This window comes from Lepidochelys olivacea (genome assembly GCF_965140295.1).
Source record: "Lepidochelys olivacea isolate rLepOli2 genome assembly, chromosome: 4".
NCBI classification, from domain to species: Eukaryota; Metazoa; Chordata; order Testudines; family Cheloniidae; genus Lepidochelys; species Lepidochelys olivacea.
The window spans coordinates 23,626,389-23,641,701 of record NC_140414.1 but is presented as its reverse complement, the minus strand read 5'-3'; the positions used below and the strand labels follow the sequence as shown (position 1 = coordinate 23,641,701).

General features: G+C 38.0%; 1 protein-coding gene across 6 annotated transcripts in view; it reads left to right on the top strand.

Moving 5' to 3' along the window:
- HELQ (helicase, POLQ like) overlaps window positions 1–15,313 on the top strand; it is a gene marked incomplete at its 5' end in the record, with an annotated part of 34,218 nt that extends 18,905 nt beyond the window's left edge. For all 6 annotated transcript variants that reach the window (XM_084626630.1, XM_084626628.1, XM_084626627.1 and 3 more), the window contains 9 exons: window positions 2,083–2,224; window positions 2,642–2,746; window positions 3,375–3,597; window positions 5,457–5,614; window positions 8,296–8,394; window positions 9,001–9,174; window positions 9,671–9,784; window positions 12,900–13,034; window positions 15,100–15,313. In XM_084626630.1, coding sequence (XP_084482756.1) covers window positions 2,083–2,224; window positions 2,642–2,746; window positions 3,375–3,597; window positions 5,457–5,614; window positions 8,296–8,394; window positions 9,001–9,174; window positions 9,671–9,784; window positions 12,900–13,034; window positions 15,100–15,201 — 1,252 coding nt within the window. In that variant the 3' untranslated portion in view covers window positions 15,202–15,313. The remainder of the gene's footprint in view (window positions 1–2,082; window positions 2,225–2,641; window positions 2,747–3,374; window positions 3,598–5,456; window positions 5,615–8,295; window positions 8,395–9,000; window positions 9,175–9,670; window positions 9,785–12,899; window positions 13,035–15,099) is intronic.

The following is a 15,313-nucleotide window of genomic DNA, read 5'->3' as shown; positions in this document are numbered from 1 at the left end:
TTAGACAGTTTTCAAAGTGGAATTACACTGAAAATAGTCCTTTTTATTTGGAGAGATTATTGAAAAGTGTAGACAACACAAAAATGTACTAGCATAGAGCACATCTGTTCAATCTGTATGTTTGAGGTCCTGGTGGTGGTTACAGAAGTGTGTCCAAATGACCTGTTGCTGTGTAAATGCTAATGCATTTATTGAAAACAAAGATTGAATTAATGTAATGACATTCTTGAATTTAGGATGCTATGATTTATTACTCATTGTGGTCTTGTCTTACTATTCGAAAATGGTACACTTTGGCAGGATATTGACATATTGTTTCTCAGTGTGATCAGTTACCTTATGTATTCTGATTGGCTTGGAGAATGTCCTCTTGCCTGCTTCAGACAAAGGGGCTTATCCAAAAGTAGCTTTTAAAATAAATTACACTTTCATGGATAAATTGGTTATTGATAGCCTGCAGTCTTAACTCATCAATGTACAATAGTAAATAACCTATAACTGAAAGAGATTAGAGAATAAAAATGTAATTCCAATTTGTTGTCTTTGTGCATTTGTCAGCATTTTGTAGGAAATCTTTTCCCTACTTGTGTGGGTTTTTCATGCAGCAACCAGGGAAAAGAGAAACAATTTAAAAAAAAAAGGAAAATGTCATTATAAAACCAGAAAAATTTGGCAGGGGGCTCAAGGCATCTGATACCTGAACAACTTTTGTAAGTTATTACATTCAGGTTGACTCAGCCTTTAAATTGCATGATTTAAAGCGCAATGTTTGTGTTTCAGTAAATCTGATGGGGCACAATTTTTTGTAGGCTTGTTACTGAATAATCTGGCAGTATAAAACAGATTTGGCTCCTTTTTAGTATTTTATATTAGAGTTTTGTGATCTAGAGACAAAGTTTGTGTTTAATCTTGTTTGTTAAATTTAGATTTTTGTTATTCAATATAACTGGAACGTGACTAAATGCAATTTTGGCTTTATTTCAGTGTAGAATTCTTTAGAAATAGCCTTTCTAAATAGAGTTATTACTTAAGGAGATTTGAGGGCTTGGAAATAAGCTCATTTTTGTCATTTATTTGACAGTTCATGGAATATGCATGTCGATAATTTAAATAATTCTCCTGTTGCTCTATATTCTCAATTTAAATAAAACTTAAACTCTGTAGAGTGTAGACAGAAGTCCAAATTGTTTGTTGAGGTTAATGTCATATTGCATCAAATCAATATTTAAAAAATATAGACAGTTGTAGGAGATGCTACAGTATAAAGATGCAGGGGAGGCAACTTGTGGGTTGTCTGTAGAAGTCCTTGATGACATTGTGGTGCTGTTTATAATTTGTATTACTGTAGCACCTGGTCATGCACCAGAACCCCATTGTGCTAGATGCTGTACAAACACACAACAAAAAGACTTCTGCCCCAAGGCACTTACAGTCCAAGTATAGGATGAGACAACAGATGGATACAGACAGACAAATGGGAGGATACAAGGAAACAATGAGACAGTATTGGTCAGTGTGCAAGGCTGTGGTCTCAGCACACCAGCAGCCCTACCCGTCGTCAAGTTTTTTTGTTGACATCTTGGAGAAAGTGTTTTGGATGAGTGAGTTTTGCGAATGTTTATGGGGAGCTCCTCCAGAGTGAATGGCAGCCTGGGAGAAAGCATGAAGGTTTTTGTTGGAAAATTTAACGACTGAGCAATGCAGGCTGGCATAGTTGCTTATTTGGTTTTTTTTTTGTTTGTTTGTTTTTTTTAATACTAATAAGGTGCTTAGATACTACTATAGTGATTGGAGCTGATACAGTCCATAAGATAGATACAAAATTCAGTTTGGCACTTGTTCATATTTTATCAAAGATTCTTTCCATGTGCTCAGTATTGCTCTTGATTTTCAAATAGACCTGTTGGGGTATGTTTTGTATTTGACAGGCATGCACAATTCTCATTAACAATGAGACTTGCATCATGAGGCAAATAAAAACTTTTCTCTTGGGGAGGGCTTTGTGTTTAATATAATTTTACTGATGTTTTTGTACTCTTACTACAAAACGTAGCTTTTTCAAAGTCTCTTCTTTTTTCTTAGGGTTATTTTAAGAGCTCCCTATGTTGCTACAGAGTTCCTGAAGAAAAACCAGTATAAGCAGATGATTGGCAGAGCTGGTCGAGCTGGCATTGACAGTGCTGGTGAAAGTATTCTTATAGTGCAAGAAAAAGACAAACATCTGGTAACTTACTCAAAAAATGTGGTGGCTTGAGTCATCAGAAGAAGTTGATGGGGGGAGAAGAGGATTTGAATTGTTTGCCCCCAACTCTTCATTTGAAAGCAGCAGTCTTTTTCTTGTGTAACTATTTGACTCTCCTTGTAATAATTATTTTTGTGGGACCCTTTTCTGCAATCATGAGGGCAGCCAGAGCCCTTTTCCAATCTCTTTGGAGACCAGTTGTTTCTCTGCAGCATATGTCGTGTCTCACATAAGAGTTTATCTCCAGAGGTCAATCCTAAAACTTGGACATCTCCAGCAATTTTCTTATTAGTTTGATTTTTTAAAAAAACCTTCAAGATATTTGTTGAAAATGGAATATTTTCACCTGTGGAGAGTTTATGAATGCAAAGTGTAAATAACCATTGTTTTGTTTTTTAGATTCAGAATTTAGTAAATAGTCCTTTGGAGAACTGTTACAGCAACCTCTTTCTTGAATTCACTAAGGGAATCCAAAGCCTGCTCCTGTCTTTGGTTGGATTAAAGGTAACAATTTAATTCTTTTGTGAGCAACTAGAGATGCATTTTGATATTAGGAGTGTGGATACAGATAACTGTACATTTCACTAAGATGGAGATCAGTTACATTAGTATTCACTAAGGCCTTGAGTTTAACCATGACTAGCTTGCACAGCGCTGAGCATAGCTTGCCCTTGTCTACACAAATGATGATGATGAGGTCATCATTGTGTTAGCTAATTCAGTTGTTAAATCATGTTGAAACATGATGATAAAATTTCCTAATTTAGACAAGTCCCAAGTGGTTTCTGCTCTATTTCTGCATTGGTTTTAAACATGTTCTAGTATTACTCACTCCTTAAAGAGCCCCCCCACCCGCCCCAAAAAGTGATACACTAAAAGCTGGAATGTTAGAGCAGAGTGGCATGTAGTGTTATATCAGATCTCTTACAGCCAGAATGTCTGTAGTATAACTTGGAGGTATCACACAGTTCTGTAGCAACATAAAATTAAGTGTTGCCCTATGTCTTCAGTAGTAAGCATAATGTTTTCACTTAGACAAAGATTGTTGGTTGGCACTTATCTCTCATGCTATGCGTAGCAATATTCAGATTGCAACATTATGTTTAAATAATCACATACTAAAATGTTATAGATTGCAAGAAACCCTGAAGAGATCTACCACTTTATGTGTGGCACACTGTTTGGTGTTCAGCAACAGTTTCTGTCTAAAGAAAAGAGCCTCTCAGATATAACTAGAGAAGCACTGGGATGTCTGATAGAAAAAGGACTACTAAAAGGAAAAATGACCTGTGAAAAGGAGCAAAAATCCCAAAGTAATCTAGAGATCACACAGTTGGGTCAAGCTACTTACAAAGGTGAGAGAGTTTTCTTCATTTTCATGGTACTTTTTTTCACAATAACATTTAAAATCTGGCCTTTTTTTCTTCACACTCACTTAAAACTTTCATCCAACCTCTTACCTCCTTTCTGAAACAATAATTTAAAATCAAAATAACACCTGGAAGATCATGATATAATAGAGTGTAACCAGCACTGTTGGTTAAAGGAAAATCATGTCTCACATATTCTTTGAACCTGTCAGTAAAGTAGTAGACAAAGAAAAAGTGGTGAGCATAAACTATTTAGACTTCAAAAAGGTCCTGCACAAAAGGCTGCTAAAGAAGCTATGTAGTCATGAGACGAGAGGCAAAGAATTATCATGGCTCAAAAAGTGGGTAGGAGGACAGGAAAGCAAAGAGTAGGATTACATGGTCAATTTTCACCTTGGCAAAAAGTTAACAGCAAGGTGTCTTGGGTTCTGAAGTAGGTGCCATGTTTGTTTAATATATTAAGCATATGGTAAGGGGGGTGAGTAGTGAAGTAGCAAGTTTTACAAATGACACAAAGTGGTTTAGATTAATCAGGACTAGAGAGGTTTTGAGAAACTTCAAAGAACCCTAAATAAGCTAGGTGATTGGGAAATAGTATGACAAACATAGGGTGTATAAATGCAAAGTAGTGCCCATTGTCAGGGGAAGTGTAAATTACTTGTGCACCTTTTCAGATTTCTAAATTAATTCTATCAACTCAGGAAAGGGACTTGGCATCATTGTAGACAGCTCAGTGAAGATTAAGATATCTGCTTGGTGTGTAGCTACTGATCAAAAAAGTGAATGATGTTAGGATTAATGAGGAATGTGATGGACAATATTATAATGCCTTCGTATAAATCAGTGTGTGGCTTCCATCAGGAATACTGTGTGCAATGCACGTTTCCCCATCTCAAGAAGTATACTGCTAAATGAGAGAGAGTTCAGAGTGGTAATAAGAATAATCAAGGGCAAGGAGAAACTCCTATTAAGAGAGAGTGAAAAGATTGGGATTGTTTACCGTAGAAAATAAATGAAAAAGAGGGGACATAATGTAAGCGTATGCAATTTTTGAGACTTTAGATCAGGGATTTCTCTCAGAACGCAAGAGCACAGGGGCATTAAATGAAATTAAAAATGGGAAGCTGAAAACTGATAGATATTTTTTCACACAACATGTAATTAGACTGTAGAACTTGTTGCTACAGGAAATTGTTGAGGCCAAAAATTTAGCAAGATTCAAAAAGGGATTGGACATTTATATGGATATCAAGAATTTCAAGACTTGCTATAGTCAATAATAAAAAGTGTGGAAGTTATGTTAAATCTCATGCTTCGGGATTTAAGCCAATCTCTAATTGTTGATGTCAGGATGTCATATAATAAGGGAGACTGATTAGCCCACATTTGTCTACCTTCTTGCACCTTTTTCTGAAGCATCTGGTACTGAACTAGAAGGACCACTGATCGAATCCAGTATGGCAGTTCCTATGTTCCTGTCTTGCCTACTGAGTTCTAATATTCAAATATCCCCCCCATTAAAAATAGAGACCAAGTGTCTTCCTTCATTTTAACTGCTTTTTCTGTTATACAAATGAGTTCTAAGTATATTTGGCCTTTGTTGTAGTAACACTCTCCAGGGTGTCATCCACATGCAGTATTGCAATTTTGGGGTAGTAAAATACATTTCTTTTTGACTTAACAAATTAGACTTGGGAGTCCTTGGCACCCTGCTGGTTACTGAAATAGGGGCTTTATTAAAGGTCCCTAAAGAAAGAACAGAGGGAGAATTACATATGATACAATATATTATACTTAACTCTCACTGTTATATAAACTGGTATCTTTATACTAATTCATTTTAGGCTCTATAGACTTGGCCTATTGTGATGCTCTCTACAGAGACTTGAAGAAAGGTCTTGAGGGGTTGGTTCTTGAGAGCTGCCTTCACCTTCTCTATCTGACAACTCCATATGACATGACTGATCACTGCAGACCAGACTGGATGATCTATTTTAGACAGGTAAGACACGGCTTCCACCCATACAGCAAGTGCTGTCCTGCACAGAAAAATATAGGTTGGGTTATATAGCTGTTTCCTCTGTTATCAGTTCACTTGGGATTGTAACCCTTTACTCCTGGGGGAATTCTGCGCCAAAAAAATTAATTTTGTGCACAATACTTTAAAATTTTGCAAATTGTATTTGTCAAAATAACACTCTCTAATCACACCAGTTTCAATTATTTTGGTAATATATTTCAAATTACCTGTCAGCAAGCATGTTTGTAACAATACAGACACACACAAAAATTCTCCCAGGAGTAGAGAATTAAAGAAACACCTACAACAACCCAGTTCCTACTTCTCTGCCCCCCTCTCCCTCCAGAGCCCAGCAAGGGGGGGTCAGAAACTCACACTTCTTTCCCTCCCAGAGCCCAGCTGAGGCCCCTGGCCCAGACTCTCTCACTTTCTACCCCCCCCCAAAGCCTAGCAGTGCCCCCCCTCTCATCCCAGATACTCACACCCTCTACTCCCTCTCTTCCTCCCCCTCCCCTGACACTCTCCTCTTCTCCCACCCAGGGTCCAGCTGTGGGTACACCTTGGGGCAGACACTCACACCTTCTACCCCCCCCAGAGGCAAGCTGTGGGCCCTCCTCCCCCCCCACCATCCCAGACACTCACACCCTCTACCCCCCCAGAGCCCAGCTATTCTCAGACCCTACCCACCTAGAGCACAGGGATCCAGAGGGAAAAACAACCTGGCGCTCGGTCCCAGGCTTGCACGGAGTTCCCAGTGCGCTGCCGCCTCCTTCCTTCAGGGCGTGCTGGGAACTACAACTGCTGGGAACTCCAGTTCCCTCCCCCTCCCCTTGAGCTTATCTTCTATTTGTGATCTGGGCTCTGCTGGGTCCTGCGGCCTGTGGTGGTGGCCAACATCTCTGCCACCCATTTCTGTAGGGGGAAAAAGGAAATTCTGCATGCCCAACATTAATTTTTGCAAAATTCTGCATTGCGCAGTGGCACAGAATTCCCCCAGGAGTAAACCTTTTGAACTACTAGCCACCTAGCAGCTAAAATTCATAAGTTAAAGAAAAGGGACAAGCTAATATACCATGAACATTTATTATAGAGAAACTAAGGGAAACAATCATATTGATTCAAAATGTAACTGTAACCAGTACTGTAGCATTAAAACTCAAATGTAATTATATGCTAAATCAGTTTATTATTTCACTCATTAGAACTGTGTAATCCAATGAGCTCTTCGCCAGGAGAATTGAGATATATAACAGAGCTGCTTCTTAACACAGCACAAAACAGTAGTTTTGTTTTAAGTAGTTTTAAGATGTAGTTTGGCATCTTACGATTTCTAGCTGTACCTGGGTCTGGCTTGATCTCTGAACTGTAAAGCCTCTCTGTGTATGTCTGCACTGCAGCTGGGGTGTGCTTCCGAGCACGACTAGATGGGTGAGCTACATCCACTCACCCTAGCACGCTAAAAATAGCACTGTGGCCAAGGTGGCACAGGCAGTGGCTCAGGCTAGCCATCGGAGTAGGTAGGTGGGGGGTCCGGAGGTAATTGTACACAGGCAACTAGCCTGAGATCCTGCCTGTGCTACCCCAGCAACGCTGCTATTTTTAGTGCTCTAGATCAAGCAGAGCTAGTATGTGTGTCTGCCTGCCTGCCTGTGCTGGGAAGTATACTCCCAGCTGCAGTGTAGACATACCCTTAGACAGTGACCGTAAAGTGTAATATGCCCATGATAACATTAAAATCCCTAAAGCTTATGGTTTGCTTTGTATAAATCCCATTCTGATGTGAAAGCCAAGATACAACTGGAAAGTCTGAAGTCAGAGGCAGTTCAAAGTGTAGCCAAGGAAACTACTGAGTTCTGGGTAAAACCAAATAAATTGGTTGATGCTGAAGTGGTTAATAAAAGACTAAGAGATCATTTTGTACTCTGTTCATATTATAAAAAATACATTTTATTTCTTGAGCATCCTTCATAAAAAGTACTAAACATAGGGGAAAAGTAAAATAAAGCATTCCAAAGACCTCTGCGTGGCAACTCTTATCCTGGCAAAAAGGGAAAATAGTCGCTGACTTCCAGTAACACAAAAATTTTCCATAGCTTGCTTCTGTGAATGATTACAGAGCCAGACATCTGATAAGCACTTAATTTAAATTGGCTTTTTTGGTGTTCTACTTAGTATTGCTCATATATTTTATCAAAGCTATACGCAAAGATACTAAAATTCAAGGAAAACTTTTTTTATATGCTTAAAAAGTTTTAGAATTTGATAGTGGTCAGCTTGAACATGAGTTCTCTCAAATTTTCACTGCCTTCTTGCATATCTCCAGTGATAAACAAAATTACAGATATTGCAGCTCAAAAACTATCATGTAACGATGCTTGTGCCCACTTAAATAGCTATACTACAGATAAGGGGGAAGTGATTCCATGTCTGTGTGTTTTGTACACATGCAGGTGTGTTGCAGAAGGGGAAATGGGGTTCATCTGTATTAATGTATATATTTATGACATTTTTAAAGGGATAAAATGTTATGTATTTGAAGTTCTCTTTTAACTGTTGTATCTTTATTGGAGTTACAAGATATAATATTTTAAAGGTATTTTGCATTTGATTAATATAGAAAGTGTGTTGAGCTGCAGTGTTGGTTTTTTAATTTTACTTTTTAGTTCAGCCAGCTAAATTCAGTAGAACAGAAAGTAGCAGCTATTGTGGGAGTCCCTGAAAGTTTTATTACGAAAAAGGCTTCTGGACAAGCCATCAAAAAGGTAGGCTGAAAATTATTTTTATTTAAGGACAAAACAGTAGAATTGTAATCTTGTCAATTGAATTGTTTTTCATAGTGCAGCTAATAATTGGGGGTTCTCTAATGTCACAGTTAAGGTAATTTTAGGGGTGACTTGTAGCTAGGAAATGCATAGTTTTCAGACAGAAATATGATTTTTCAAGTTAATGATGCCCTGTTAATTTATTTTTTCTCGTATGAAGTTATTAAAGTGCATTCTATTGTATAGCCATGGAAACGGTAGGATCCAGGACTCTCATGCTAGCCATGGCAAACATACAGCTTAATTATTGTAGTTTTCAGAAACAGAAATCAGATTGAGGTGTACAGAGTCAGAGCAGGCTGAACTAATCTTTGTTTTCACCAAAATGCTTCCCATTATTTCTTCCCTTACTTCACAAATTCTTGAATGCAACACTACTACATCTGACTGTTTCATAGGATTAGAGAGGTTTAGAGATGGAAAAGCCCTATTCTGGTGATAGTCTGTTCCCCTAGTAATGTAGAGTTCTTCTCTGATATTCTTTCAGTTTTATCTATTGGACCTTCGCTCACAGTTCTAACTGAACATGTGCATCTGTCTTCCCAGGATGTGGACAACGGTGTCGTAAATAGGCTGTACCTGTCCTTTGTTCTTTATGCCCTCCTGAAAGAGACCAACATATGGAACGTTTCAGAAAAATTTAACATGTCTCGAGGATATGTGCAAAATCTCCTGAACTCTGCTGCCTCATTCTCCTCCTGTGTGCTGCACTTCTCTGAGGTAATATATTTTAAATGGACATTTTTGCTTTTACATGATGTAAAGTATAAAAATGTATTCATCAGGGTCTGAGGAAAAGGGTGACTTTTTGCTGTAGAGTTTTAGAACTTACTACTGTACATTAAAATGGTGTCACCTTTTAGAGGTCATCTAATCGCATGGTGACTTCTTGGAAACATGGCTGCATTGGCAGCTTCAACTGCTACTTCAGCTTTCCAAATTCAGAAAATCCAAAATGACTTCCAAAGAACATCTAATCCCTAAAGTATTGCCTCATCCTTCAAAAGGGCCCAACTTTGGGGTGGCTAGCTGAGGAATGCTGGACTCAACTCTTGGAACTGGCCAGAAGGATTACTACGAATGGTATAATCCCTCTTCCAAGGCGACACATATGCTGCCTTGGCAATGCTCCAACCAGAATACTAGCCCAGAGTACAGGAATTTAACTAGACTTGTAACGTTACTTTACAGACTTTAATATCCTTTGTTTCTGCAGGAGTTGGAGGAATTTTGGGTTTATAAAGCCCTGCTGACAGAACTCACCAAGCGACTGACTTATTGTGTTAAGGCAGAACTCATCCCTCTTATGGAGGTGGCAGGGGTTTTAGAGGTTAGTGTACCCACTTTGGGAGTCCGGATAATGGTAAATCCAAGCTTTTATACTAACCTCAACCATGATGTCCCCAAGTGCCTGTGGAAGAAGCCAAAAAAACATTTTTATAAAGAATCTAGCATTTTGCTAAGATCTTGTTAAATCTTTCTGGGGTGCAAGTTCTACGATGAAAAGAAAATTATTCTGTTAAATGTGGAGGGCCATCTTTGTGTTTCAGTGGTTTTCATAATTCATCTGTTCAGTTTATAAGTAAAAAGTGTTGACCAATATATGCCAGCTACATATATATCCCATATTAATAATATATATTGTCTGTGCCAGATACATATTTTCATACATTAAGCACAAACATAATTGCAATTATATAGCCTAAAATGGACTATACCTTTACTATAATACTTTTCACTCTGCTAAGTATCCCATAACATCTTGCATTTGCTGAAGTAAGCTTTGGCTTAAGTAGGTAGAGAAACTGTCAGGATCGAGGCATGTGAACGTGGTACCCTAGTACAAACTTAGAAGGTGTCTTCATGCCCTGGGTACCAGGAATCCATGTGTGCAGAATAAAGAGATAAGGGGTATGCCATGGTACCAGAAAAACAAAGTAGAAAGCTGATTGGTTAAGTCTAGTTTCAGTTGATCTACACAATCCCTTTTTATAATGCTGCTCAAGATGGCTTCCCATAGACTGGTACTGTATTGAACCTTTTCCCTGTACTATATTATTTGCTTATAGCAGTAAATCTGACTGATACTGGTTATATGGTCTCTTGAATATGTTTCATAATAAACCAAAGTGTGGTCAAGCAATTGACTGTACAAATTATCAACAAACTGTTTCCCTGTAAGAACTGCAAGCTCAAACTCAAATTTTGCATTCAGGTTGCTTTTTCCTTCTGGCTCCTACAACAGCAACAATAAAAATGTCACAATAGTACACTGGTTACCAATTCTGCTGATGCTCAAGCTGAAATAGAATCTTATGTGCTCTTTTGTTCTACTGGTGGCTCTGCGGAATTAATAGGAGTAAAAAATGGTATAGTAATTTAATTCATCACTCTAGTCAAGAGAGAGTCTACTTTGTGCACCTATCTTGAGTTGGAAGCTACCACTTTTTTTACAGTGACTTTTCTGATGAAGCCCACATTTTGAGGAGGGAATTATGTTGGTCTCTAATCTGAAGGAGGCTGTTCAAATATCAAATGAATCTGTTTGGTAAATACTGCCCTCAGTGCTATTTCATGTGCATTCTCTGACCTCATTTCAAAGTTAAATGACTCCACACTTAGACCATATTGTGGACAAATGCTGCTACCGTTATCAGGTTCAGTAGTAGTAGTGCTTTTCGCCAGGAAGGGAAACTAGCTAGTAGCCTAATCAGTTTCCCTCTGCTGGCCAACCCTTTCTCTGTAAAGGTTTCTGAACTTGATGCAAAGGGGAAACAGGGTCTGTTTACCTCTTCAGTTGCTCTTTTAAATGGAGTCATCTGCAGAGGGAAGTAGAGTAGAACTGTACAGTTCTTTCAAAGTTTTGTTTTACAGCTGTCAGCGTAAAATATGACTGCTGCCTTCTAGTGGCTGCTGCCCAAGATGTGTCCTTACTGGTATCAAAACTGATTTCAAAGGTGTTGAATGTGGTGTGTGGCCAACAATGCTATGCAGGCCGGACTCCTGCGGAATTTTGTGAATGAAACACTACTAAAACCAATGTTACACATAAGCGCTTGATAGACAAACATTGCAGTCTGTACCCATTCTCTCAAATATTTTCAAATGAATGAAATAAAACCGCTCCTGTAGGACTGAACTCACTATCCTGGAGGTACTCTGGACCACCCAAATAAACTATCATTATCAAGCGCATAAAACAACTGTACAATGCAGTCTTTTCTACATGGAAGGTAGTTACAGGTAGCTACCAAGCTACTCTTCTATGAAGTCAGCAAACCACTGCCCTGTTATCCTATGGCTAAACGTTTCTAGTCCATGGCTGCTCTAGAGGACATTGTAAAGTCTCTAGATCTTTTAAGGCTGGTTTCTTTATCGAGAGGAAAATTTTAAGCAACTAGAACCAAATAAATAGAAGAAAATTCATGGAACTAAGCAAGAGAAGGGAAAAAAGGCTGGAAGGCAGTTCAGTGAAGCCTGAGGATAGCATTTGTGCATTAAAGTTCAGCTGTTTGTATATCTTAAGTTATAGAACAATCTTTGTTAACCTTGTTTTGTATGAAAAACATAACATCCATGGTCAGATTGGAGATGGTTTTCATTTAAACTGTGTAAGACCTAGCACAACTAATTTTGCAACAAAGATCTTTCTCATAAGTGTCTCTTTTTGGCTGCTTTTGTTTCTTTTCATCATAACATTATGAGCTCTAATAAAATGCCTGAGAAAAGGAAACCAAACAAATAATAATAAAAATAATAATCCTATTCCTTAAGTACTATACCTCTCCATTCATTATATGAGAGTCCATAGTCACAGCTTTGCACCCAATACAAAAATAAACAAGGGTGGTATTACTCAGATGTTGGAAGAAAAATAAAACATTTTGTGTGCTATAAAATTAAAATACCTTTTCTGTTCTGAGCTTATTGTCTGAGGCTGTGTGGCTATTAATCATCTGATTTCATGGCAGTGACAGTCCTCAGAGGTTCAAAAATTAAGGGCCAGATTTTCAAAAGAACTCCGCACTCAGCTGCTTCCATTCAGGCACCTAAACGAAGTGACCAGATTTTTCAAATGTGCTCAGCTCAAATAGAGGACGAGTGCTGAGAGAGAGATGACAATAAGAGGAAAGACAGGTCTATACCGATCCATTTCTTGAGAGGAAATAATGTGGAAGAGGCAGAAAGGTTACTAATAGCTGAACAAGAATGTAGAGAGGAAATAATGGCTTTTCAGGAACAAATTTAATTATTAAGTAAACTTTTGTAACAGTGACTGGACTTCATATGCATACAGTATCACTCTGCCATTTGAAGTAATCAGAAATTAGCTGATATATGAATGAACTATGAGGTCAGAACAGAGATTTGGACTTACTGACAAGTTCCTTGCACTTCTTATTTACTAATCTAATTTCTAACATTGCTTTATTTTTGGCCTGCAGTCTCGAGCAAAACAGCTGTATGATTCAGGATACAAAACTCTAGCACACCTAGCTAATGCAGATCCAGAAACACTGGTGAAGATGATAGAGCATTTGTCACGACGTCAAGCCAGACAAATAGTTTCATCCGCAAAGGTGAGCAAAACTTGACTATTTGAGCTGTCAAAGGGATATTGGCAAACATGGAACTCTGGGTGAAAACTTTGAGTTTACTAAATATTTTTCCATTTAGTAATCTTTCCCCAATAGATTGATTTAGGTAATTTGTGACTAGCTAGGATCAACGTGCAAAATTTACTAGTGGGAGTTTCCCACTTAAATCTCCCATGTATTAAGCAGGGGAGGGTGTGTGTGTGTGTAATATATAAAACCTCTTTGCCTGTAATTTTCATTCAAGATGAAGCTTTTCTGTAATAGATCCCTAATCATACCACTGTGGGGAGGCTAAGAGTATTTCCTTCATATTGCTATAAAAGGAATGAGGGAGACCCTTGCTGACCATTTTGCCTCAACAGCAGCTAAGTGCTATGCAGGTGCAAAGTATTATTTCCATCCAGTGATCTAAAAGGATTTTACAAGCTGGCGAAGGAGGAGTATTATTCTCATTTTACCAGTGAAAAAACTGAGGCAAAGAAGTTGCATGACTTGCCAGAGTCATGCAGGGAATCAGTGACCTGACTTCTAGTCCCATGCAGTAATCACAATTGCACATGCACCGCTCTGGTGAGGCAGTTTAGTGCCTCAGAAATTGTAGCGGTGCTCATGGCTGGGGAGAATAGATTTCTTCGGTCTATAAATTATAGCCTGCCCGCTCACCCCAACCTCCTAAAAAATTGCCAACTTACTATAGAAGATGTGCATGAAAAATCTATTCACAAATTGTGGAACTAACAAGATCTGTGCTTAACTTCACACTGGTGGTCGTCACATTTCTTTTAGTCCTACTACCTCCCTATTCCTCTCTTTACTTTGTCATCTGTTTAGAACACATGCTCCTTCGGGCAAAGACCTTGGCTTTGTATCAGTCTGTAAAGCATGGTGGATGTTATACAGATAAATATACAGAGAACAGAAATCATAATAAATATGGCTAATCTCAGAGCAAAAATTACAAGCAGCATTTGCTTTTTCTTCCTAGTCAACAGAATTTTTTCCTCACAGTTAGTTTGTGTCCTTGTTTGTGTTGAAGCATCAACAATGTCAGAATGACTGGAAGTAGTTCTACTTTTACAACCAAGTCAGCAGAGGGAAGTCATTTATTGAGCCTTGTGAAACAGCAGCAGTTTATAATATGAGGGAAGACCTTAGAATCAGTATAAATTAGGGCTGGTTTACACAGTTTTAGCACCAATTTAACAAAGTTCTACTGAGGACACTCATGCTGATTTAAAACTGCTTATATCAGTTTAGCTTGCATCGGGCATTTCTCTCCAAGATATGTTTATGCCAGGGACTCCAAGTACAGCCCCAAGAAATAAGAACAATACATCACACTGGATAATGTTATATTATTACCACTAGATTCTTAGACACTTGTGAAATCTGAAGAACAAACTAACTGCGATGCCACAAAACATTCATGAGTTACTGTGATTCTCCATAATATGTTTATGGTTTTAATATTAGACATACAACTGTTGCTTAATGCAAGGAAATCATCATCTGCTGTTTTTACTTTTGTGGTCAACATATTAATGTTAACTTCCTTTCAGAGTTTGTTTTTACAATTTAAAAAGTGTGGCTATTGTTGGAAATGGTCTTAACAAAACACTTTAAAACCTTGTGAAACTGTAATGTTTAAATGGCCTAAATTTGGCTGTTTATATAATTGTATTAATAGAACAAGAAGAAATTATGCTCATTTCTTAGAACTGCAGAATAAAAATTGTGATCTGTACATTCTGTGACATTTTTGTTCTAGTCTTCTAGATTTGACATATCAAGCTTAAACTGAAGTAGGATGGATAGGCTTATATAAAGAAGATTTCTGCGAGCAGTAAAGCCATATTGATATATTAAATGTGAAAATCCTCCTAGTGACTTGCAATTCTTGAGTCAATATGATAGTAATTTTGTTCCTAATAACCTAATTTCTTCTTCTTAGTTTGTGTTTGAATGACGAGGTGTGTTTCATCTTACTGCTAATTGCACTGGCATCTGTTTGTGAACTGTCTCCTAATCATTTAATTTGTGGCTGCAGATGCTGCTGAGGGAAAAAGCTGAGGCTCTACAAGAAGAGGTTGAAGAACTGTTGAAGGTGCCTACAGATACATCTGAGGGCCTCCTAACAACTTTGCCATAAAAAACCATGATGCAGTGGAATGAATTTTCAGCTCTTAAAATTATTTTAATTCTTTTTAATGTACATGTGTGTAACTTAAGCTTCTGTTCTCATAATAAATATTCAAAACACC